This window comes from Myotis daubentonii, chromosome 3, assembly GCF_963259705.1.
Source record: "Myotis daubentonii chromosome 3, mMyoDau2.1, whole genome shotgun sequence".
Classification (NCBI taxonomy): Eukaryota; Metazoa; Chordata; class Mammalia; order Chiroptera; family Vespertilionidae; genus Myotis; species Myotis daubentonii.
The window spans coordinates 67,423,038-67,448,859 of NC_081842.1; the positions used below are offsets into that span (position 1 = coordinate 67,423,038).

The 25,822-nt window shown below is 48.7% G+C and overlaps 2 protein-coding genes across 8 annotated transcripts in view; one reads left to right on the top strand and one right to left on the bottom strand.

Moving 5' to 3' along the window:
• The window catches only part of CFAP44 (cilia and flagella associated protein 44), a 114,265-nt gene extending 100,593 nt beyond the window's left edge, over window positions 1–13,672 (top strand). The window contains exons 30-34 of the mRNA XM_059687827.1: window positions 662–778; window positions 1,924–2,125; window positions 7,049–7,209; window positions 10,151–10,285; window positions 13,411–13,672. Of these exons, the coding sequence (XP_059543810.1) occupies window positions 662–778; window positions 1,924–2,125; window positions 7,049–7,209; window positions 10,151–10,285; window positions 13,411–13,584 (789 nt within the window). The 3' untranslated portion in view covers window positions 13,585–13,672. The remainder of the gene's footprint in view (window positions 1–661; window positions 779–1,923; window positions 2,126–7,048; window positions 7,210–10,150; window positions 10,286–13,410) is intronic.
• A 1,292-nt stretch (window positions 13,673–14,964) lies between these two features.
• BOC (BOC cell adhesion associated, oncogene regulated) overlaps window positions 14,965–25,822 on the bottom strand; it is a 71,123-nt gene continuing 60,265 nt past the window's right edge. For 5 of the 7 annotated variants that reach the window (XM_059687831.1, XM_059687828.1, XM_059687829.1 and 2 more), the window contains 11 exons: window positions 22,973–23,141; window positions 22,528–22,638; window positions 21,838–22,044; window positions 21,310–21,491; window positions 20,822–20,927; window positions 20,395–20,517; window positions 18,530–18,748; window positions 17,615–17,850; window positions 17,333–17,409; window positions 16,602–16,795; window positions 14,965–15,722 (listed from right to left, as the gene is read on the bottom strand). In XM_059687831.1, the coding sequence (XP_059543814.1) occupies window positions 15,535–15,722; window positions 16,602–16,795; window positions 17,333–17,409; window positions 17,615–17,850; window positions 18,530–18,748; window positions 20,395–20,517; window positions 20,822–20,927; window positions 21,310–21,491; window positions 21,838–22,044; window positions 22,528–22,638; window positions 22,973–23,141 (1,812 nt within the window). In that variant the 3' untranslated portion in view covers window positions 14,965–15,534. The remainder of the gene's footprint in view (window positions 15,723–16,601; window positions 16,796–17,332; window positions 17,410–17,614; window positions 17,851–18,529; window positions 18,749–20,394; window positions 20,518–20,821; window positions 20,928–21,309; window positions 21,492–21,837; window positions 22,045–22,527; window positions 22,639–22,972; window positions 23,142–25,822) is intronic. The other 2 variants (XM_059687832.1, XM_059687834.1) reach the window with 2 other exon arrangements.

Sequence of the window (25,822 nt, forward strand, 5' to 3'; positions counted from 1 at the left end):
ATTTTCTTTCTTCACTTTTTAACTCTGGGTTGTGTGCATCCCATGTCGGAGACCAGTTAGCTAACCTTTTGGTATAATTATATTGATTAATTTCTCCCTTATCTGCTCATTTTCCCTCTTGGGTATCTTTCCTAAAGCAACATCACTTAACTTGATTGATATTCAGAAATATTTTTGATAGATTGCTTCTCCTCTTTCAAATAGGAAATGGTTTGGGAAACGTTCAAGTTTTTAGGAGATGAAGATGTGCTTCAGAAATACTGTAGTTAGTAGTTTCGTCACTTTAAAGGCTTTCCCCTTTAACTTATTGAGCCTACTATGACCAAACAAGATTCAAACCATTCTGACAAAGACACACTGTACCAAAAGCAGCTTTTCACGTGAAAAGAGAAGGGAGATGAGGACATGCCTTCTGAGCTCACATTCACCAGATCTCTGCACTCTGGGGACATAGGAGTGATGGGAAAAGTGGTGCAGGTCACGACTTAGGATGAAAATACCATACATTTCTGGGCTGCAAACTGGAATCACCCATTTCATCCCAGCCCAGCAACGCAGATCCTGCTCATGCTTCTCCTTCCTCCCAAGATGCCCTCATTTACCACCTCGGGTATGTGTTTGCTGAATCTTGTCAACATTTCACTCATGGGGCCTCCCACAGGTCAAAATTGTGGCGAATAATCTGAATGCAGCAGAGGAGGACCTGGAGGCCTATCAGCGAGAGAAGCAGCAGCAGCTGAATGAAATTCTGGTTGTGATTCCGCTCAAGCTCCACCAGGTGAGGGGCCCAGAGAGGATGTCCCCCTCTGTCTGAGCAGAACCACCCCACCCAGGCCTTTCCCAAGGGTCACTGGTGGGGAGAAGAGCAGTCCTTTGCTGAGAATTCTCCCTGTAGAGTGACACGCCAGTCACACCAAAGCACGTGCGTTTCCCGGCGGCCTGCTGTTCAGCTGTGGAAGTTGAATTATTTCTGGAGAATGGTGAGCCTGGGACTTAGGAGTGGAGTGGCTTGGCAGGTGAAATCTTGGATCTTGCACACGTATCACTTTTCACACCATCTTTACATAGACGTGAAGTAATAGTGCAAGAATGATCTTCACGTAATGTCTACTCATTAATGACAAACGTCAAGACAAAAGGAAAATTTTCTTTTTCCCCATTTTGTGTTCATCTCCACCCTCCACTTGAATTATAATATTTTAAAAGACAGAGATACATATCAGTGAGAGAAAAGACTCGTCATACTATATTTTGTCAGGTAAAGAGAGGGAGCGCAGTATTTTGGAAGAAAAACCGAGGATCAGCCTTATGTATACATGCGTCTGTGTTGTGTGCTGTTGAGTTGGCTCTGACCCGGGTGACCCTATGAATGAGGGATGTCTGCAGTGTCCTGTCCTCAGAGCCCTGCTCAGCTCCTGTAGACTCGTGCCTGTGGCTTTCTTTATGGAGTCAATCCGTCTCATATTTTCTCTCTTTTCCTGCTGCCTTCCATTTTCCCAGCATCATTGTCTTTTCCTGCCTTCTCGCGATGTGCCCTAACTAGGACCGTTTCAGTTTTGTCATTTTTGCCTTCAGCGATGTTTCAGGTATAATTTGCTCCGTGTAACCTGACGCAACCTGGGTCAGCTGTCTGTAGCAATTTGCCTAATGTGCCAGTCCTGAAATGTCCATCCGTCCCATCGTTGTGCAGTTGACGTTAGCCATGATCTGAGTGGGCAGATCTGCCGGCCCCAGAGGGATAATTATAATGTGCTTATTCTCCGCGGGCAACCTCCTGCTGTCACCCTCCTTAGTGGTGAGAATACCAAGCCTGCGACAATGACCTAAACAAGGAGCAGAAGGGACTGCTTGCCCTGTGCTCTCTGTGACTGCACATTTAGTTTGGTCTTTGCTTTGATTTTTGTCTGGTTTTGTTTTTGTCAGATAGAGTATGTGATATTTGGGGAAATACCTACGGACCTTTCTGGAACGCTGGTCTTTTCTAACCACTCCTTGAGCCGGCTCCAAGGCCGCATCGTGCAGCTCCAGGAGGAGAACTCCAAGCAGCAGAAACTCAACAAAGAGTGGCGGGAGAGACGGAAGCAGCTTATTCGGGAAAAGAGAGAGATGGCAAAAACTATAAACAGTGAGTACCTGGGCCCACCATCATCTGGTAATGTCGACTGATACGTAATATTTATTGATAAGAGGGAACTCTCAAGTGACTGTCTCCAACTTTGAAAACACGCCCTGACTGGTTTGGCTCAGTGGATAGAGCGTTGGCCTGGGGACTGAAGGGTCCCGGGTTCGATTCCGGTCAAGGGCATGTACCTTGGTTACGGGTACACCCCCAGTGGGAAGTGTGCAGGAGGCAGCTGATCGATGTTTCTCTCTCATCAAACATCGATGTTTCTAACTCTCTATCCCCCTCCCTTCCTCTCTGTGAAACATCAATAAAATATATTAAAAGAAAACAGTAAGTAACTGAAGAATTAAGAGGAAACAAAAGCACCTTCTCATCTTCCTACTTATTACCTCTCTTACCAATCAGTGATCACTGTCCTATTTTAAAGCGATACACCTTCTATCAAAGAAATGATTTCCCTGAATTATAAAAGGGTTTATGTACAAGGAAATGCAGAATAACACAATAATAACCCACGCACCACTAGCAAGCTTGAGAAACCTTCCTGCTTTCCGTTTCCGCAGGATCAAGTACCAGGCGAGTACATAGGTATGTGCGGGTGTCCACACACACTATGTGAAAGTACTCTGCATGCTTTTTAACTGCGATACTATATTATTCATATAATTTTGCAGTTCACTGTATGAAACCAGTTTTTTAGAGTTATCCAAATTGCTACGACAGTTGTTCATTTTAACTGCTATTACACCGATTTGCAACTGGTGAGCCGCAAGAATTTCTAAAACATGCAATCCCTATTTCATCAGGGGCACTGGCCTCTTCACTCTTACGTTGTCAAATAAAAAAATGACAACAGCCAACACAACAATAGCCATCTCATGTGAAGGAATCAAAATTATACCTATTTTTTTGTCAGATCGACAAAAAATAAAACTTTTTTTGGTGTGCCGCAGAAGTTCAATAATCAGTTTGTGTACCATGGGATGAAAGCAGTTGAAAATCACTGTGTTATTATAATAATCCATTGTATGGCTGTAAAATAACTTATTTCTTCAGTCTCCTGTGGATATTTAAGGTATTTCTAATTTTTCATGGTGACAGGCAGTGTTTCAGTAAACCTTCTTGTATATGTCTCCGTGTGTGTGTGTGTGTGTGTGTGTGTCTCCGTGTGTGTGTGTGTGTGTGTGTGTAGGTGAATCCCAGATGGGGCCCCTGGGTAACAGAGGGATGTGTATTTTTCAGCTCTCTGCAAAGTTGCCACACTGCCCTCCAAAGTGGTTTTACCATTTCAGCTCCCCTCCCGCCCCCGGCAGTGAGTGACAATTGCCCAGGCTTCGTATTCTCATCAGTGCTTGATGCAACCAGGCTTTAATACTTTTGTCAACCTGGTAGATGTTAGATTGTCTTTCATTGTGGTTTTTATTCACAGTTCCTTGATTCTGGTGAAGTTTAACAACTTCACATACATCTATTTGTGTTTCCTTTTCTGTAAGTTGCCTGTCATGTCCTTTACCAATCTGTAACTTCTTTTTTCATCATTTTCTTATTAATTTTAGGGAGTTCTTTGTATATTTTTTATTTGTCCATTAAATGCACTTTAAATCTCTTCTCACTTGTGGCTTGCCTTTGTCTGTGTTTAGTGTATCTTTTGGGGATATAGACATTTTAAATCTTAATATAGTTCATTTCATCTATTAATTTGTGCTTTGTGCATTGTGTGTGTGTGTGTGTGTGTGTGTGTGTGTGTGTGTGTGTATTGTTTAAGAAATCCTTTTCTGCCCAGGTGACGTGTGGCTCAGTGGTTGAGTGTTGACCCATGAACCAGGAGGTCATGGTTCAATTCCCAGTCAGGGCATATGCCGGGTTGTGGGCTCAATCCCCTGTGGGGGCCGTGCAGGAGGCAGCTGATCAATGATTCTCTCTCTTCATTGATGTTTCTATCTCTCAACCTCCCTTCCCTTCTCAAATCAATAAAAACATTTTTTAAAAAGAAATCCTTTTCTGTTTTGAGGTCATAAAGATTTTTTTATAGTTTTCTCTTTAAGTAGTGTTCTTCACATTTGCATTTTTAATCCATCTGGAACTGGATAGAATAAGATGCAGTATAAAGATTATTATCTTAAAATTTTTTTGGTAATATCCAATATATGGGATCTATGTGTAAGTTATTAAGTATTTCAGCTTTAATAAAAATAATATTACTGTAGCATCTACCTTAATACCACAGAACTGTACATTTTAAAATGTATCCTTTAAATCATTTTTTGTCATGTGTGTTTTGCTACAATTAAATAGATTTTTTAAAGAAAAGTTGAAAAAAGAAAACCAAAAAAGGGAGAATATAGTGGTCAACTAGTCCAGGTTGCTTGGGTTTATAGAGGCCACTTCCCACAGTGCGGAAGGCGCTGCCCTCCAGAGGGCTGAAGTATAAAGTTTAAGAAGTCCATGTTAGTGCTCCATGTTTGCATAACACTCATTCGAGACACAGAGTTCTCTCAGGTGTAAACCTTGAGGTACTCGTGTTTCCCACGTGCTTCACGTTCCTTTGGCTTCGGTAGCCCATGAATGCTGTTTATATTTGGAAGCACTATTCATCAAACCAAGGAATAAACAAATAAAAAGTGAGGAAGCTTCTTTCAGTTTGGGGAAACTAAGTTTGGGAAAATGTGTGAAGGAAATGAAATGAAGGATCACACTTTTGGAGTGTTAGTTAAAATAAAATAAAACATAGTTCCGCAGTGCAGGAGTTTTATTCAGTGACTTTTAGTTCTCTCACCTCCAGGCCATTTTCTGAAAGCAAGTTGTGAATTTGGTTAAAGAGTGATTTCTAATTCTGAGTATGAAACTAGAGTGAGTTCCTTTCCTGTAACCAGTGATGAGAGACCCCACAGTTGGTATGTGGTTGCCTCCTCCCCGCCAGGAAAGAAGAGAAGAGTCTAGGGCAGTGATGGTGAACCTTTTGAGCTTGGCGTGTCAGCATTTTGAAAAACCCTAACTTAACTCTGGTGCCGTGTCACATATAGAAATTTTTTGATATTTGCAACCATAGTAAAACAAAGGCTTATATTTTTGATATTTATTTTATATATTTAAATGCCATTTAACAAAGAAAAATCAACCAAAAAAATGAGTTCACGTGTCACCTCTAACACGCATGTCATAGGTTTGCCATCACTGGTCTAGGGCATGGCGCTGGAAGGGTTACGTTTCCTCCATTCCAAGGAGGGCACAGCTCACAGACAAGGGGAAGGTGGGTGGCATGTTCCAGAAGCCTTGATGTCCCCAGTGAAATTAGTTGGTCTGATGGAGTCAAAAGGGCATTAGGTTGGCTCCACAGGGGGATGGTAAGGACCAGAGTCCATGTTGTAGCGCATTGCCATGGGAGAGGTTACCCCCTCAGATGGGGCTAGCTCAGCCGTGAGCAAACTACGGCCCGCGGGCCGGACCCGGCCGGTTTGAAATGAATAAAACTAAAAAAAAAAAAATGACCATACACTTTTATGTAATGATGTTTACTTTGAATTTATATTAGTTCACACAAACACTCCATCCATGCTTTTGTTCCGGCCCTCCCGTCCAGTTTAAGAACCCATGTGGCCCTCGAGTCAAAAAGTTTGCCCACCCCTGGGCTAGCTGGAGGGGAGGCAAGGGGCAGCCATAGGCCAGCCACACTGGGCAAGTAATTTAACCCTTTCATTTGCATCACTGGTTGTCATGGCCACTGCATTACACACATCGATGGTGTCCCTCCTCACACAGAATAGAAACAAGTAGCCCTCCCTGGTGTGTGCCTAATGGCAGCCTAGTCACTGATCCTGTGACAACTCAACCGTAACAATGATACCTGAAGACAGTTTCTGCACCACCACAGAACTGTATCATATTGTACCCCAGGGCCTTCAGACTTCACTTGGGGATGGTCTGTGACTGAGAAGGTCTCCTTACAAGATCACATTTTCTTGAGGCGCTCAGAACCCGCAGATGGATTTTGCCCAGGTGTTCCAGCATTCTCACATTGGGGAAAGACAACAAACACAAGTGAAATACATTACAGGTCAGTTGGATATAGTCGTTAAAAAAACACACTAAAAAGGACTGGGAAAGCCAGCGAGAGGTCCCTAGGAGGATGGGAAGAGCTCTCTGCAAAGGTGACGTGCCTGGTAAGATGCGGCTCTTCCCAGCCGGAGGACCCGGACCTGCTGTTAGTTACACCTTCGGAACTGAGCGTATTGGACATGTCTCCCACGGGTCTCCTGCTTGCTTTCAGAAAATGGGCTAGACAGAGTGAACCATGTGGCTATTTGGGAAACAGCCTTCCAGGTTGTGGGAACCGAGATGGGAGAGAGCCTGGCATATCTGAGATGCCAAGGAGTAACCCAAGAGTGAGGTGTGAGAAAGGAGGTGGGAGAGCTAACACCAGCAGGGAGGGTAGACCATGCAGGGCCTGTGAAACACCACAAGACTTTCATGTTTACTTGGAGTAAGATGGAAACTTTTCTTAAACGCCTGCTCTATTCTTAACACTGATACTATAGCGATCAATAATAAAAGACTTACAAATGGACGTGTTTATAATCTAGTTGGAGTCCATTAGCAGTCTGAGGAGGGGCAGGTCAGGTTGCATAAGCCAGTGGGGAAGATGAGTCTGTTGAACCTGGACCTCCTGGTTCATAGGTTGACCCTCAACCACTGAGTCCCACCAGCTGGGCTTACACAAGGTTTTGAAGTAGATGAACAGATAATGCAGGAATGAGCATTTTAAGTGAAGAGAACAGCAGCTGAGAAGTTAGGAAAAATCAACTGGTAACAAAATCTTTTTCCATCTTACAAAAGCCCTTCCTGATGATGTTCTTGTTATTGGTATTGTTCACTTGGTAACAATGGGAGCGGTTGAACAGCCTGGTAGTGACTGTCTTCTTTCAGAAATGGAAGAAACAGTCCGCGATCTGATGATCAGCAAGTTTGGCCGCGTGATAGACCTTGTAGCTCTTCAGACCCTTTCTGTGAATACAACACTTGAAGAGCTCAGGATCAAGAAACTTCGAAAGGAGATAACGAATGCCAGGGAAATAAAGCAGTGGGAGGTAAGGACGGAGGGCACCTGACCTACTTCGGTTCAGCCTAGGTGGAGGCAAGGAGTCCTGGAGAGCTGTATGCCGTTCCTGTGAAGCATCTGCATAGCTGAAGGCGGGTCTGTGAGCCCCACTTCCCCATCCTGCCCCTCTACTGAGAACTTCTGATCTTTTTTTTTTATGTCTTGGAAATAATTTTAATTCAGTAGGAAGATGCACATGGTCTAATGCAGGATATAAAATTGTATATATAATATTATTTTAATATGTAAGCTTATATTATAGCTATATAGTAATATATACATATATATTTTAAAATATGCTGAAATATTACCAATATTATCTTTGACTTTTGTTGGATATGGCTGCTTCATTTTCTTCATTTGTTCTTGTATTTTCAAGCTTATTATAATAGACTAGAGGCCCAATGCATGAAATTTGTGCAAGGGGCTCGGCCCGCGCAGCCGTGGCGGCTTGCCTAGGCCCTTGCAGCCCCAGTTTCATCCGGAAGGTCGCCTGGAAGGTCATTTGGCTGTCTGGTCTAATTAGCATATTATGCTTTTATTATTATAGACTAGAGGCCCAGTGCACAAATTTGTGCACATTGAAAGGAAATTAATTAGAAGAAATATTTTAGAGGCTGGGAAGGGACCACAGGAGGTTGGCTCCAGGGTGTGTCTGGCCCATCTTGCCCAGCCCCAATCAGGGCCCATTGGGACCAGGGAGGGACTGCGGGAGAGCTCCAGGGCAGGTCCAGCCCATCTCACCCAGTTCCGTTTGGAGCCAATCAGGACCATCTTGCCCAGTCCCCGTCCGGGCGATTGGGGCCAGCCAGCCAAGAGGGGACTGTGGGAGGGCTCCAGAGTGTGTCTGGCCCATCTTGCCCAATCCGCATCAGCCAGACCCCAGCAGCAAGCTAACCTACCAGTTGGAGCATCTGCCCCCTGGTGGTCAGTTCACGTCATAGCGACTGGTTGAGCGTTTGGTCGACCACTCGATCAGACACTTAGCATATTAGACTTTTATATATAGATTTTTATATATTCCTTTTATGATCAGGAAAAAAGGACATCTAGAAAAACGAAAGCTGGGAAGGATTACCTGGGTTTTCGATAGTCAGAATAACATTGTTAATAAATTAGACCTTGAAAGTTATTCAGAACAAATTATTGATCTTTAATACTCTTTTAAGGCCTGTGTTTTAGACATGTGGTAAGCATTTATGTCTTTTAGTTATCATCTTTGGAGGGAAAAGTCTATCAATAATATGTATTTTGAATTGATAGTAACCTCTTGTTTCAGTAGTTTCAAAGCTCTTCTTTGATAGAAATGGGCCCATGAAGAGAATTTGTCCTTACAGAGTGGGTGGTGGATGGCGTGTTGCATTAACTCTCAGACTAAGCTTTTCCATAGTCATCTTGGGTCCCAAGCAAGTCCCTCAACCTTTCTTTGTTTCGGGTTCCTCCTTTATAAAATGAGGGGTTAGACATAGTGGCTTCTATGGTCACTTTCAGCTCCAATGACCTGTGATTTTTATCTTGTCTTTGAGGCAATATCTGTGTTTAGCTCCAATGATTTGTAGTCTGTTCCAGGAAATGAAGCCACTGAGGCCAAGGGCCTTAACAGTGTATGCACAGTTGGTGTCCTTGCTTATTGGCTTTCATTCAAAGTCCTGAGAAAGAAAAATTTAAACTACCAATTAATATATTATACTGTTAAAATAAGAAAATGCAAACCCGGAGAAGAATATGTATAAGTGTAACTTTGCCCTGGCCGGCATAGCTCAGTGGTTGAGCATTGACCTATGCACCAGGAGGTCACAGTTCAATTCCTGGTCAGCACATATGCCCAGGTTGTGGGCTTGATCCCCAGTGGGAGCTTCTGACCTTAAGCCTATCTCCGCCTCCTTACCGTTCACTTAGGAACTAGGCTACCTTGGAATGAAGGCACCAGAACTGGCATTTGGGGTCCAGTGTGCATGTAAATATGATGGCAAAATGGCATGATTACAGAAAGGCTTCATTTTGAGGTCAACGTTCATGTATAAATGCTCTAACAGTGTTAGAAACTGAACGGCTATACTCTGAGGATCCTAATTGTGTTATTCTATATAGCATTTACATGCTGTTACAATTTGGAAATTATTAAACTCTGGGTAACAAATTTTATAACAAGATGCGGACTAGTTAGCTGGCAGGGCCTTAGAAGATGTCCATGCCTATGTCATTCCTAGAGCATGAGGTGAGGCAGTGCCCAGGTACAGCCTCATTCAAAGACAGGAGCTTTTATGGCAATTTCATGGCCTACAAGTCATTATGACTTCTTCAGTTTACTGTCGAATTTCCTCAGTAGATAGGGGAGGTGGAGAGGTTGCCAGTGCTCTCTTGTCTTATCCTTTTTTTATCCAAGATTTGCCACTGTGCTGTGAAGAAGAAAATGGTTGAAGTGCTCATGTGATAGGATTGGTCTTCATGAGGGGAATGCTAGACAGGATATGTGCAATCTAACATAATTTATTGGAGCACTAAGAGAACAAAGGAAAGCCACTAGCAGATGTATGGCCATTCAGGGACTTGGGGGATCCTGGGCCAAGACTGGGGAAAGAGCAACATCTAAAAGTTTTCTGCTTAAATTATCATTCTCCCTTTTAACTAGTGAATACCAGCACTCAGTCTGCATACTAATTCATTTCTCAACAATGGAGTGATATCGATGTCTGTCTTATTTTGCCTACTTTTGTCTTTGATCATACTTACAGTCTTCTTATCTTTTCTGTAATCAGACTAGACCCCATGCAGTTGCTTCTGGCTGCGTTTTCATACTGACTTCTGGTTATATTTTTCTATGTGCACATCACTTTGTTTGCCCGATGGCTTTGATCAAATCTGCACATTCATTTTTCTCTATTTCCTCTCATTCATGTCACCCATTCTGCATCTTCCTGCCCTGGTAGGAAAAGATTGCTCAAGTGCGCTGGGAACTGATGATGAAGACAAAAGAACACACCAGAAAGCTCCACCAGATGAATGATCTATGTATTGAAAAGAAGAAGCTTGATTCTCGGTTGAACACGCTCCAGAATCAGCAGGTATGCTTTCCTTCAGACCCTCTGTTGCATGGGCAAGTTCGGTAGCGGTAGTGTTCATGGGAATTTCAGTGCTGGCATTTCAGCAAACCGTGATCTTACTAGTAGCCTGCTTCTCGCCTCAGGCCAGTCCCTGAGAACACCAATGTGACACTGACCCCATCACAGGGAGCCTGAGGAACTAGCTTCATCGTGTGCATCTTGGGGCCATGAACTTACAGAAATGCTAATCTATGGGGTTTGCCATGGCCCTGGAGAGATAAGGCTATTTAGATATAAATAGTACTAATACACTACCCGAATTTGGTGCCTAACATCCATTTCCAATATCTGCTCCTTCCATTTAACCTAAAAAGGATAAGACAAGAGAGCACTGGCAACCTCTCCACCTCCCCTATCTACTGAGGAAATTCGACAGTGTCTTGACTTGTGGGCTCTCACGTGTTGCCTCACTAAAGCACTTGTTCCTTCTTAGGGCTTTCAAATGGCTCTTTATAATATTTACTGAGCCTAACATTGTGTTCCTTAATTTGTGGTGGATACTACTTATTTAATGAAATTCATCCTTCAAGTCTTGCCCTCCAGGAACCCAACACCTATTCTGAATGAACTATAGCTCATGTCCTTGCAATAGGTTTTGCAAAACTGCCTATTGTTTCTCTTGGTTTTCTTTAAGCACCTGGCAGTGGCCTCATCCAGGAGTGCTTTCCCCTGAGGAAAGCATCAGCATCACCTGGGAGGTTGTTAGAAATAACCCAGATCTACTGAGTCAGAATCTGGGGGTCTGGGGGAGTCCTGGCATCAAACCACATTAACAAGCCTTCCAGGGGACTCTGATGCATGCTTGAGTTTAAGATCTCTAGTCTAAGTTCAAGTCCAAAAGGAGGAAAGAATATGGGTTATTCCACGGAGAAAGAATAAAAGGATTTGGAAAGCTTAAAAGTGGACATTAGATTTGAGAGGAAGCTTAGAATCAGAATACCGAGGGCCCTTTATCCACTAAAGAGTTTGTGAGTGGAGAATCAAGGCAGTGCTGGAGAGGGTTGACACCCAAATAAAATCACAGAGTGAGCAGTCAGTAAACATTTGTTGACTTGAAGTGCTTTGACAAGTCCAGATACATTGAGAAGAGTTTGGAGGTAGATCAGTTGGATGGGAAAATTAATCATATATGTCTTTACAGAGTGTATCTTTACAGTATATCTTGACACGTGCAGTCTCTTTTCAAAGGATATCTCATTTAATCTTCAAAACACTACTTCCTAAAGCTCAGAGTAGGGAGTAACTTGCTTCAGCTCTCAGAGCTAATGCACAGGAAGTGAGTTTTTAAAACGAGGTCTGTCTTCCTCCAAAGCTGACTCGGTTGTTCTTATTCTTACGACAGTCGAGGAATGCATTGGGATGTAGATGGTGAGAAGCTAGCTAGTGTCAAAAGAAATTCCCAAGTAAGATTAGTCAAAAACTTTTTGGATATGGTGAGGAGAATGAGGGAAAATTAAGGTGCCTTTAAGATGATGCCTGGAATGACTGGTGAGTTGGTACAAGCATTTAGCTGCCGGTAACCAAAAGCCCCATTGAAAGTAGCTTAAACAAATAGGGCTCATCTTTTTTTGTTCACTGAACGAGAAGTCTAGAGACGACTTAAGGGGTTTGATTTAGTGGATCTGTTATATCAGGGGCCAGCATGTCTGTGATTCTCTCTGATTCTTTGAAGTTCTCCTCAGAGTCACAAAACAGCTGCGTCAGGTCCATGTTTCACATCCACATGCCAGCCACTTCTGTGCCTTCATAAGGAAGCACCAGTTTTCTGCTTATATTCACTCAGCCAACCCTAGCTGGAGGAGAAACTGGGTGATGTCAGTGTTTAGCTTTCACAGCCTCTACAGTGAAGGCAGGCAAGAGAGGAGCTATTGGGTAATGATAACCCCTATTTGCTAGGAAGGTCTGCCATCGTAAGTGAGGGTAATGGACAAATCATGGGCCTTTGGCTTCAGGTAACCTGGTTGTAACCCTGCTTCTGGTCCTTAATAATATAATCGCTTGGGCCAGTTCATGCATCTCTGTCCCAGTTTCTGTAAAACTAGACCACCACCATCGAATTCACAGTTGTGAGGATTAAATGAAGCACCTGGCAGAGAGTGCAGACTAGCTGGGTGGTAATGTCCTGCCCTTTAGCTTATGTTCAAATTTTATTGAGCATCTACTTAGGTAACAAGTTCTAGGGTAGGTGCTGGGTACAGTGGTAAGATCCAGGATCTCGCAAGAAATATATCAAACATTTAGGTTGAACCATAACAAATTGCCACTTTCTTTAGGTTAAAAAGTGGTCAAATGTCATACATTTTAAATGGTGCACTCTGCTGATTCCAATGACACAGGGTGGCTGTTTTGATAGAACACAGAGCAGAAGACCCTAGTCTAGTCCATGGCGCAAAGAAGGCCTCCCTGAAAGTGAGGTCTGGAGCATGAGCAGGAGTTGGCTGGACAGGGGCTGAAATCAGATAAGGACATACAGATGATTTTTGGTTGTTGTTAATCCTCACCCGAGGATATTTTTCCATTGGTTTTTAGAGAGTGGAAGGGAGGTGTGGGGAGAGAGAAACATGAATGTGAGAGAGACACATCCATGTGAGAGAAACACATTGATTGGTTGCCTCCCACACTTGCCCTGACCAGGGCCAGGAATCGAGCCTGCAACCGAGGTTAAGTGCCCTTGACTGGAATTGAACCCAGGATCCTTCAGTCTGCAGGGCAATGCTCTATCCATTGAGCCAAACTGGCTAGGGCAGGACATAAAGATGATGTTCTTTTCAGAAAATAAAATATGATGATGAGCTGTATAGAAAAAGGAGGCACCTTGTCTTTTATGATTCCAGTGATAAGCCCTCCAAGGTATAAATGGCGGCTTACCCATCTAAAGGATATTTGCATTTTAAGAGTTGTTTGTTAGTGCAAAGGAACACATTTCTAAGGGTGGGATTTCAGTGGATGAATGCAAGCCCCTTAAAAGAAGGAGCAATGGCTGTTTAAATGGATTAAGGCAGGCACTCCCATATAAGAACATATAAGAACAGACGTTTTCTCATCCAACATGATGCTTCAAGTAAGGAGATGCTTTCTTTCAACAGGGCAATGCCTTCCAGGGCCCTCGGAGAGCAGATATTGTGGCAAGAGAGAAGGTCACTCACCTGATCCAACTCCAGGAGGAAAGGATTTTGGCCTTAAAGCAAGAGATTGCTCTTTTGCGTAAGAAAGGCGGCATTATCCTCCCACCCATTAAGTTCCCACCGGAGAACAGATGAAGCCCCTGTGCCTTTTACTTTTTTTTTTTTTTTTGTCTCAAATCCACCCAAGATTTCTGACATAAATTTCCCCAGAAATTGTCTCCTGCGACAGTCTGTTATTTTGAAGTGAATGGACCTAAAAGTCTAAAACGAGATCCAGCCAGGTAATGCCCCAAATCTGTTATTGAGCTGAGCCGTTTCACATTTGTTTGGAACCAACTGGATTGAATGTGCAGTCTCAGAAGGCTGTGTCTCATACTAAGAAAGCATCTTTCATATGTCCCGTTTTAGGAAACTTGTGTTTGTGTGTTTTATCTGAATTTTTAGCCATTGGCAAGAAAAGCTAGCACTGAGAGTGTTAGCTGGTCCATTTCCTGTTGCTGTTTAAAGCCAGTGGGCTAGAAGGTGAGTGGCAGCCTGGATTTGAGGGCCCCAAGGATTAGCTAAATGAAGATTGAGAGCATTAGCCCTCACCCAGGTTGTGTCTGAAGTCACATCTTATTTCTCTTACCTGTTCGACTTCTCCTTGCCTATCATTTGCATGTTGCTTATAGTCCTTCACTTTCTCTCTTAAATTTTTTTTTTTTAAATTCTACTTTTCTGAAAGTCATGTTGCATCTTGAAGAGTTTTTCCAATTTAGCTTTGGCTGGAAAAAGGGGGTAACAATCTACCAGCTGGCACGCTACTGCTTTTGGCCAGCAGAGGGAGCACTTGTCCTAGACTGCCATCAGTCCTGGGGCTTTCCTACCATCTTGCTCATCAAATTCATGACAGGAGTGAGAAGCCAGGGTTCGGCCAGATGCCTCTTCATGAGATTGTGTGTCTCAAGAGGCATTTCATCTGTAACTCAACTCTACTGAGATTGAGAAGAGGCCTTGCAAGCTTCAGCCTCCATCTAGTCCTGGGTATAGGGATCCTATGGATGGGCAGCAAGCAGTAAGTAAATGTGGGTTTTAAACAAGTGGGGAGTCAGCTCCCCTGGCAGTGTTGGTGTATCTTTGGAAAGAAGGGAAGTGAATGTATCAGGCACCACCTGTGTAGCGTAGCTCTTAAATACTTGGTCTTCAGCACACACAGACCTCTACAGAAATGATTAGTTTCATTCCTTGACCTGACCCGAGTTTTACCTTCAGTGCAGTCAGGAGAACTGACTCTGCTTCTCCTTGCCTCCTGTACACTGTCTCCCTCTTGGACTCAGCAGTTACTAATGCATCCCACGTTAATAAAAGCACAACCGGCATTCCGTATTTACAGACAAAAACATTAGAGACATCTATCTTTTCCAGATCTCATCTCTTGATCTGAAAACATCCCAAGTGGGTATTCTCTTCAGATACTCAAAGACTGAATCCTAACATCTAAGGAAAACGCTGACTCACGCATGACTAAGCTGAAGGTTACAGGGAAGACTAAACATTTATTTAGAAGTTACAGTGTTTGTTTTTACAGAGCGATGTTGCCGCGGATTATTGATTCTGGAAGGTCTGTTAATGCTTATAGTACTATACACATCTGAGTCTGTTCTCACGGGCGTCTTCTGGAGACCTTGCCTGTAGCACCAGAGCTGGCCGTCTTCACAGGTGTCTGCAGCCTGTGCGCCCCTGGCCTCTGCGTTACCCGCGCGCTCCTCACGCACAGTGGGCGGGAGTCTTCCCTCGGGCGGCTGCTCTCTGGGCCTCTGCAGCCTCCCGGGCCGGGCAGAGGTTCTGAGCCGCCTCCTCGGTCTGGGTGCTGGCCAGTCCGTGCTCCTCTTTCCTGGTTTGCTCCTGGTATGTGGTGGCTTTTTTGTTTAACCTCTCATACCTCCATGGGTAGGAGTCCCTATGTCTTTCCAGAATTATAACAACACATATACATTTATTTACAAGTGCATAAATATATAAATATGGCTATTATAGAAAAATAAATACCAATTTCCTCTGTCTCTTTAAAAACGATAATAGTCTTTCTGGAATACTGGCTTCTGCCTAAATGATGGGGGGTGGTGTTTCAAAAGATATGTGCACTGGTGGGCTGGGGGAGAGCTGCCTCCCGGGCTCCTGTCCTCCGTGAGTCCCCGTGGGGTGCTGGGGGCACCACTCTCCTCCACCCATTTGGCAAGTGTCAGGACTGTCCACTTCCTCAACCGGTGCCAGGCCCAAGCAGCACGGGGGGCCTGCGGGGAGAGAGAATGGGAACATTAACATCCTGACTGTCCAGGAAGAGGCACTCAGAGACACTGGTCACACTCGTCCAAAAGGAGAGAGAAACCTACAGCCATGACAAGGCGATTTCTGGTCTTGATCACCCCACACACAGTCCATTCCCCCAGGGGAGCCCATCCAGTGTCAGAGGCGCCGGGCCTGGCTCTAGGAGGTGAATTCCATCTCCCAGAGGCAGGGTTGAGGGTCTGCACGTGGACCTACAGCCACACCACGGAGGCTAAGAAACATGACCCAAGCCTCTGCAGCATCCGGCACCCACCCAAGAATCCACTGATTTCCAAGGCACTGGCCCAGGGAAGACAGAGGGATGGGCTAGTGTGCACTGAGTCCCACGGAGAAAAGTTCTGTGGAAGCACAGAGAGTTCCGATGGTTGTGAGAACTTGGCTTCCTAATGATTGATGTAACCTTAGTCCTTAATTAAGAGACAAGACCCAACAAAACAAGGTATTTTGGCATGATTAGAGAGCGCCTCTTATGAGAGGCAGTAGGAATTTGTGAATGGCCTTAATGCAGAGACCAGAAAATGTCTTTCTCTGAAATGGGATGGTGTCCTTTTCCTCAGCCTGTGAGGACGAGGCTTGTGATGGTGGAGAAGGACCCGACCGGTAGGCCCCTGCACATCAGCTAGGCCTTCGGGCAGAAGGGGTGGTGGCCAGCCCCTGTCCTTCCCCGTCTCTCCTGATTAAAGCCGCGGACAGCTCCCTACCAAGCACCACCTTCAACGACTTCTCCCCAGCGCCCCCCTCCTCCAAATCACTCCTGGGTTGTGGGTTCCTACCTCATGCTACCTCCAGCCTCTTTAATTTCCCGCTCTGCCCCCGGCACAAACCTGGGTGAAAAAGAGGGTCCCATGTCGCTTCCAGCCCCAGATTCTGGGGTCCTCGCCTCATCCCGGGCTGGCTGGCTGGAGCAGGCTGCTGCTGGAGGGGGTGGCGGTCCTGGTGGGTCTGCAGCCGCTGGTGCGTTGAGGCGCCAGGCAGTGTGTACAGGAAAGAGGCCTCGTCTGGGTTGGCCTTGGCTCCCCTGCATGCACGAGACCAAATGGGAGTGAGGTGTGGGCAGGGTGGGTCCACGCCCCCACCGCCCAGGGCTTCCCTGTCAAGAACACTAGAGGGGAAAGAGCCCAGACGGGCAGGGACGGCTCCCTTATGAACATCGAGAGGTGCCACACCATTTCCACGGGTAATTCTGGCCTCTCTCCATTGTATTCCATGCAAGTCCTAAGTGTATTAGAAAATGTGGGGTCAGGGGTGTCTGGGCAAAGCCAGCAGTGCCTGGCTCCGCAGCCTGCCAGGTGGGGGGCAGATTCTGAGCGGCTGACCCGTGCTCCAGAGCAGAAAGGGCTTCATAACTGCAAACACTACCCCTCGTGGGGGGCGGGGGGTGGGCAGTGGAGCAGGCTGTCAGATGCGGGGACCCCTTAGTCTAGAAGAAATGAGGAGCATGAGGAATTCTGCGAAGCTGGCCCCGCCTCTCAGTGGCTGGTGCTGAACCTGAGGGCCTAAAGGGAGAGGGAGCTCTGGGAATGGAGACAGATGCAGGGGTGGGAGGGCCTGTTACCTGGGAGGCGGGGCACTGTGGGCGGCATGCCCATCGCCAGGAGCGGCCTGCCTCCGGAGGTGGTTGGTGTCGTCCTGCTGCTCAAAGGGAAGGGGAATGGCAGGGTCATGTTGGCGTCCAGGACACGTCCCCGTGCGTCCTCTAGCAGGATGAGCTGCTCCTGACCAAGGAAGCCTGGCCCGCAGTCCAGGACTGGAGGCCGGCAGGGAGGCAGCCTCAGGGGGCGCCCAGCCCCCTCTCCAGGGCGGCCGCACCCGCTCGCCCGCACCCAGGATGTGTTACCTGCGGCCGTGCCCCGGGACAGTGCAGCGGAGGCTTCACGCCTGGGTGGGCCATGGCAGGCGCAGGGCAGCCCCGGCCCACATGCCCCCCATTGGCACAGGCCCGTCCGTTGGTGCCGCTGAGGTAGGGCTGCCCGTGGGCTCGGTGGCTGGGAGGTCCTCCCAGCGGCACCATAGTGTACTGGCAGGAGGAGGACAGCAAGGTACTTCGAGGAAAACCCAGGTCTGTTGTATGTTCTGGAAGGAAGAAGGACAGAGGTCTGCTGAGGCCACGTGAACCCCAGAAAACTCCTGAGCACAGGGTCAGATCAGGGAGGCAGGGAGCTGGCACCGCCCTAGAGACGAGAATATTCTCCCTCGCAAACTTCTTCACGCTACTCATGTCTCCCTAACAGCGACTTCCTTTGCAGTGGCGATGAGGGTGAGGAGATACAGGGACAAGTGTTCAGGAGGAGGAGGAGGTGAGCGAGCACAAGGAGCAATAGTTAGGGGAGGCAAGATGGACCATGTGTTGTAGGAAGCGGGGAGTGCAGGGCAGCCCTGGACCCAGAGCAGAGGCAGGAAACGTTTGGCGGGGAGAGGTGGGTAAGTGTGAGCACAGTCAGAGCAGCAGCTTCGGGTGTGAAAAGGGGTTGGAGCCAGATGAGTCCTGAGCTCCCGAGATGCAGAAGGGCCAACTCCCCCCTTCACACTCTCCTCCGCCTGCCAGGTCCGAGAGCTGAGAGGAGGGACTTAGTCCTGGGGTGTTCTGTGACTCTCCCTAAGCCCTCTGGGGACCCAGGAGCTTGCGCCCCAGTGAATGGGAAGCAGGCACCTCTGACCCTGCCCTGGGGAGAGGCCTCCTTGGAGGGCGGGGGGGGGGGCTCCCTCCCTCCCTAGGCTCCTCCCCTGGTGTGGGGGAAGGCCGCTCACTCACTCTGCTTGGACCAGGCCCTCCACAAGCAGAAGGGGATGAAGGCGACGATGATGAGGACGATGGAGCCCAGGACGACCCCCACAATCAGGTAGGGCAGGTCGCTGGAGCGTGCCACCATGGCCCCCGTGCCCACCGGCCGCTCCATGGTTTCAGGGGGTGGCGGCTGAGGTGGAGCCAGAGTTGGGGGCGGGAGTCCGCCAGGATGACCAGACTTCCGAGCTGTAATTGTGAACAAAACTCTCATCAGCATCGATTTCTCTGACATTTCGTTCACAACAAACATCCCGATTCCATGGGTGTGGGAAATGGGGCCTCGAAACCCTTTATTGGGTGAGCGTGGTGTCCCAGCTCAGCAGGACCTTGGCATCTAACGTGAAACTTGGGATTACTGAGAACTGGACCTTGTATTTCAAAACACAGTCAGAGGGTTGTGAGCCAAGCCCCGAGCCAGGCTGGGTGCGCTGGGCAGCAGGGTGTGGGGATTTCCAGAAAGAGGAGCTGGGGAACTTCAGGAAGAAAGTATAACAAATGCAGGAAACCAGCAGGAGAACCGGGAAAGGAGGCATTCACCCACGGACTTGCTCTTCCTGGCAGGTTAAGGGGTGCGGAGGACTAGGCATGAGCCCGAGCCGCAGAGCAGGATAGGTGTGTTGGGTGGGATCCCTGGGGCAGACAGGATCTGGGAAACGCTGATCCCGAGGTAACAAGGTAGGATGGTGAGCTCCTCAGGGTTTGCTATCAAGGTGCATCTGACATTGTCAACCCTCTTCTCAGCCGTCCCCTGGCCTTTCTGATACTGCAGCCTTCTGCTATACCCCGGCCTCTGGCTGCTGCTGCTCCTCTCTCTCCTCCTGCTCTCTCCTTTCCAGCTTCTCCTCAGACACTGGGAGGTGTTCCTGGTCCCTGTCGGTCAGCACTCTCTGTGCACCCTCATCTGTTCCCATGATTTCAACCTAATGACACTTCCTCAGAAAACAGACCCAAACCCATCCTTCTCTTTACCTGTGCTCCGCACCCTGCTCTCTCCCCTCAGCCCGTTCCTGCACAGTCAACAGTGACCCCTCAGCAAACAAATCTCCTTTCCAAAGGCCAGCGTGTAACCCGTGTGAGGGCTCTGCTTTTTGCCCTGGGCACTCTGATACAGGACCTCTGGTCCTGGGTGGATCTGCCCCTCACTGCACTGAACATGATGGAAGAGGGCAGGCAGTGCACACAGCAGGTGCTCTGTATTTGCTGGCCAAGTGATGGGAAGCAGGGCACAGCTGGAGAGAGATGTTGCCAATGAAGGAAAATGGGTTTTCTCGTCTCTATTCCTTGGCGATCTCCTGAGTTTGTTCTTTGCAATACACCTGCTTTATACACTTTCAGTGTTTGCAAAAAGGAGACAGTATCTATCCACTTGACCGACGTGAAAATGAATTATTATGTGAATATGTTTAACATGTTTTAATGCCGAGAAAGAGACTGGGCTTGTAATTGGACAAACTTGGCCCAAAGTGTGCTCTACCACTAAGTGGCCGCTTGGCCTTGGTCAAGGTATACCATTTCCTTTTCTGTCTCATGGGGTTGGCGTTAATTAAGTAAATAAACCAGTGTTAGCATCAAATGTTATCATAGGAATAAAGTGCTTATAGAAAGTTTCCAACCTAAGAACGGGTTCCACTCCATGAGCTCATGTAGGAGTGAGTTCCCAAGTTCTTTGTGGCTGTCATGTAGCAAGCCATCTGTACTTAATATGAGGCGCAAGCAAATGAAAGGTTAAGAATGACAAAGTTTAGGGGTACCTGGAAAAAGAGTCTTCCTGGGCAAGAGACACCCAGCAAAGCACACAGAACAGAGACAGACACAGAACCCACAGACCTCACCTTTGGTTTCACAGATCATCACGTTGCTGAACTCACTCTCGCCGCCCTCATTAAAGCACTGCATCTTAATGTCATAGGAGGTCTCCGGCTGCAGGTGGTTGATGGAGTGCCAATACCTATCCCCTGGAGGAGAGACTCAGTCATACATGGGGACGTGGATCTAGTTTGCCTGGTCTCCACGGGCAGTCAGACTCAGGGCTGGGTGCTGGGGCGGCTGCCATGAACGGCCCCATCACCTGTTGTCCCATCACCATGGGAAGGAACCGTGCGGGTTTATGAACTCGATGACCCCAAGTGAGTCATGAAAGAGATGACGATATGGGGCACAGATGCTGTGTGTCACAGCAGCCCAGGCTTTACACCTTCACCAACACCGAGACCCCCCGTGCCAACAGAGGAAACCAAATCACACGAAAGCGTTTCTCACCTTCCACCATGTCCTTCTTGTAGTCACTGTCGTTGTCACTGTCCGTGGGCCGGTAATAGATGTAGAAGCCATGGATGGGGGTGTTGTTGTTACTTGCTGGGATATACTTAGGGAAAGGAGAAGAAACACGTTGACAGTGGAACAGAGAGATCACCAGGTGCGGCCATGGGGGACGGGAATTTCCCCCGGCCTAGAGTTCAAAATTCACGGGGGGACCCTGGCAGACATTTCTGATGACATCCCCAAAGCTCTCTGGAGAATGCTGTATTCAGCCCAGAGATCCCCCAGCCTTTGGAGACAAGAAAAAAATGGACATTTCCCCAAAGAGTTAAGTCCCCTCTGAGCCTGCCTGGGTGGGGATGATGATGGATGGATAGACACACTTAAGGGAGGTCGCTTAGGGGAAAGGCTGGGGAAGACAAGTGGTTCCCTCTCGCCCAACATGAGCTCCGCCCGCCTCCCCATGCAGGCTATGCAAGGCCACGTACCATCCACTTGAGCATGATGGTGGTCTCATTGACAGCGTCGGTGAAGGTGATGTACGGGCCCGCCACGGGCCGCTCATAGAGACGGCCGCTATAGCCCGACACCACGTACGGCTGGGAGGGGGCACTGGGCTCGCTCTCCCCCAGCATGTTCAGAGCCCGGACTCGGAACTTGTAGGAGGTGCCTGGTGAGAGAGACACTCACTGATCCCTCCCAGGAGCTGGGCAACACCTTCCGACTTGCTCACAGATCATTCAGGCCCTGGACCTGGCGGGGGGTGTCTTCTGGGCAGACCTTCCCCAAAAGCAAACCCCAAAGGACTCAGGAGACTTCCCACCCTCATCAGAAAGGGAGAGAGAGGGCTTGTGGAACTGAGGCACCACAGAGCATCCATGGGAGCCTAGAGGTGGGTGGAGGATGAGCAGTGAGAACCCTCACAGCTCCCGTTCTCCTCTTGGTGGCCAGGGGGCAGTGCGGGGGAGGGGAGGGGAGTGGGGACGGGAAGAGGAGGTCAGTGGCCAGGCCCCTACCTTTCTCTAGGCCTGTGATCTCCACTGAGAGCCTGGACGGAGGGATGGCGCTGGTGGCTAGCATCCAGTCCCCCACTTTCTTCAGCTTCTTGTATTCCACACGGAAGGACTGGATCGGGAACCCACCATTCCCACGTGGGATCCAGGTCACAAACACTGATGTCTCTGAGGCCATGGAGATGGTGGGCCTGTCTGGAGCTTCTGGGGCTGAGGGAAACCATTCATGAGGGAGGAAGGAGGAGAAAGACACGGTGAGAAGATGGTTGCGTTGCAACCTGACTTGGCCTCTTCCTGATAGGAACCCGTTCCTCCCCAAACCGCCCCCCCTCCCTGGTGGTTGCACTGGGTCGTCCTGGGGTCACCTTGGATGGGTCACCTAGGTGGCCTTCTCCAAGGAGGAGCCCATGGGCTAAGACTCCCGAAAGCCATACTTCTGCCAGGTCAGAGTGTGGAGGCGCCAATGGCCACCTGCTCTCCCCTCCACTGCCTCTTCACCCACAGGGTCAACAACCCCAGTACTGGACTCCAGGGTTTTATCTGAAAAGCTTCAATCTGTACTTCTTCACTGTGGGGAGACACCAGGAAGAACCAAGAGCCCATTCGTCCTTCAGCAGTGAGCCCGAGGCTGTGGACCGGGTTCTGGTTATGAGCACGCATCATTTCTACCCCGGGGGATTGCTGGGGGCTTACGGGAGAGGCGGCCGTGGTCTGGCTGGCTGCTGCTCTGGGGGCTGGCTCCAGGGTCATCTCTCTGGATCTGCTGCTCCTTGCTGGCCATGATTTCAGGTTTGGGCCGCCGTCCTGGGTAGAAACGGGTTGGGCTCAGCCAGGGAGGGAGCACGCGGTATTAGGTCTCCCTCTCCACAGAGTGCTTTCTGCCAGGGGGTCAGACGAGGAGGTGCAAGTCATGCAGGGCAACGGAAGTGGGGTCTGATCTCCGCTCTGCCTGAGGGGTGCCAGAGAGGCTGGCTGGTGGCATCCTGCTGAGAGGTGGGGCCTTAGTCTGGGCACACAAACCACAGGAGGCAGGCACTGGAAGGGTGGTGAGTAGTGGGACAAGGGGACGGTGGTCTCACCTGAGCCTGGGAGGATTTTCTCAGGCCCATGGGAACCCCAAGCTGGGGCAACGACTGACCCTCACCCGTTCGGAAGGTGACCATGGCTGTCTGGCCTTCGCCTGCACAGTTGTAAGCTGCCATCTCCACTTCATATAAGCTCCCGGGGTCCAGTCTGGTGAGGGTCAGGCGGTGCTGGTTGGCTGGGATGCCAGAGATGGTCCAATCATCAGAGGTGTTTGTGACCTGCTGGGGAAGGTGGCTGGTCATAAGGACCGGCCTCTGGCCGGGAGCTCTTGGTGGCTGTGGTTTGCAAGAAAAGCAGACCTGAGCCGAGAGGGCAGGAGGGGTGGGTGGGAGGAGAACAAGGCAGGTTGGGGGAGCGGTGGTGCAGCAGAGTGCAGTACGACTGGGCCTTCTGGCTCTAGGACAGTATAGTCAGGCTCCCTCCTCTCTCATCTAACGATCCCATCAAAGAAAACCCAGTGGGGAGGGTCAAAAGGCCTCACTGAGATTGCTGGGAATTTCTCCGAAGACCTCTCTTTTTCTGAAAAACTCACTTTACTTTCTTCCTCTTTGCTCTATTTAAAGCAAACAGTTTATATTCTAACTAGAAGCCTGGTGCACGAAATTCATGCAGGCTGGAGGGGGAGGGGTCCCTCAGCCCGGCCTGCACCCTCTCCAATCCAGGATCCCTCTCGCAATCCGGAACCACTGGCTCCTAACCACTCACCTGCCTGCCGGCCTGCCTGCCTGATGCCATTAACTGCTCCCCTGCTGGCCTGATCTCCCTAACTGCCTATCTGCTCCCCCCTCCTGGCCTGATCCCCCTAACTGCCTATCTGCTCCCCCCTCCTGGCCTGATCCCCCTAACTGCCTATCTGCTCTCCCTTCCTCTCCACGCCCTTCGGACCCCTGGTGCAGGTGTGCTGAGAGCTCTCTGCTGCGGCCCCGCCCCTGTCCTGATTGGTTGTTACGTGGTGGTGTCCCAGCCAATTTGCACATTCCTATATTATTAGAATAGATAAGATGGGGATGATGGTAAAAGTAGCAGTGCCAGTAGAATGGCTGCATTTGCTGAGCATTTACCAGGTGCTAGGCATGGAGCACTTTATATATGCTATACAGTGCTTTCATGACAACAGCCTGAGAGAGATGAGTAATTTGCCAAAGGCCACAGCCCCAGTGAGTGCATGCTCACAATCTTAACCTCTTTAGAAAGAAAAACAATCTGGGAGTCAGAAAATCTTGGGTTCTATCCTGGTTGTCTCTCTTACTATCTGTGTAACATAAGCAAGTTCTCTAACCTCTCTCATCCCAAGCCTTTTCATTTGTAAAATGAAGCAAATGAGGTCTCTCAGGTGATTCTGAAGATTAAATTTGGTGATTTGTGTAAAGTGTAAAGCTTTGAACTGGGTGGACAGCAGGTTCCCAACAAATGCCTGGCCCTTCTCCCTACGGCCCCACACCCTCCGCTCTGTGAGGTTTCTGCCATCTCAAACCTCCTTTTTCTACTCCTGCCCTCAGTCCTTGCTTAGAACTTAAAACGTGTGGCTGAGTTGTCAGGATTATGGATGAATAGTAATGGCGTCACATTCCCAGCTCTTTAAAGAAAAAACGACATAGGTGCTTCAGGCTCAGGGCGATGCTCAGAGGCCAGGCTGCTTGCTCTCAGCCACCCTACCTTCCTGGACAGACCTAACTGCGGGCGTGCACGTCTCAGAGAGCCTGCTGGAGCCTGAGGTGTGGTTTGCTGAAGGAACTAAACAGCTGCCAGGAAAGCTCTGAGTCCCAAGAAGAATATTCCAAAGTAGAACAAGCCCTGCTATTCACGGGCCAGGCAGGGCCCGGGCTCGTTAATGTCAGGCTTCCAGGATTTGTTCCAGGGGGAGAAGATTTTACAAACTGAGAATCCCCGGCGGTGCTGGAAACCCAAACACAGTAGCCAGGATCTGCAGATGCACCAGGAAATGAAGCCACTCCCCCGTGTGAAAAGGGGAGAAAGCACTGAAGGGCTCGCAGGCTCCAGCAAGAGAAGGGGGCTGAAGAAACAACCCAAATGCTGATATTTTTTTATGTCCAAATTCTTTCTGATGTGAGGATCTTGAGGACGTTAGTCCCAGAAGAAAGGAACTGCTTCTGGGACATCATTTCTGCCGCGGCCGTGCCCACCTAACAGCTCCAAGTGCCCCACAGGCTGGCTCTATAGAAGCAAGGCCCAGTGGGCAGTGTCTGCTTACTTCTCAGGCCTGGCCTCACACTGCCACTGGGACCAGAAATGAAAATAAGAAATGGAACGGTAATTAGTCACTGTCACACACACCGAGAGGCTGGGTGCCACCCCAGCCTGGCATTTCCGGATCGCCATGCCTGGCTTTTGCCAGCCAGCCCTCTGGCGAGGCAATTTGGTGGCCACCTCTTGGCCTGAAAAATATTATTCTTGCTCTCATGCTGGTTGCCATCTCCTGGGGACCATGAGCGTTTGGCCTGCCCTGATCTTTGTCTACAGCTCCGAGGTGGAGGTGTCCAGTTACACAGAGAAACAAGGATGAGGACCAGCCCTGCCCCGTAACCTGGGCTGAACAATGCTGCTGTTTGTTACAAATGTATTCACCCCTTTGCTGGCTGGCAAGAAGGCGGCCAGCAGGCCGAGCACCAATAAGGACCTGCCAGCCTTGGCCCCCAGCTGGGAGGCAGCTTTGCCCGAGGTGTCTTTCTGACCCCCTCAGAGGCTCTGTGGACTTGTCCTGAGCACATTGGGGGGACAGGCGCAGAGGGGCCGCGTGTCCAGTGGGGGAAACGGCTCCTGCACAGCCAGACCTTCCTCGCCGCAGGGCTGGCTTTCGTTTTTAGAGGGGGAAGAAGAGTTGATAAACTCTTTTAGTTCCACGTTCATATATTATCCAAATTCTTCTTCCAAGTGCACACAG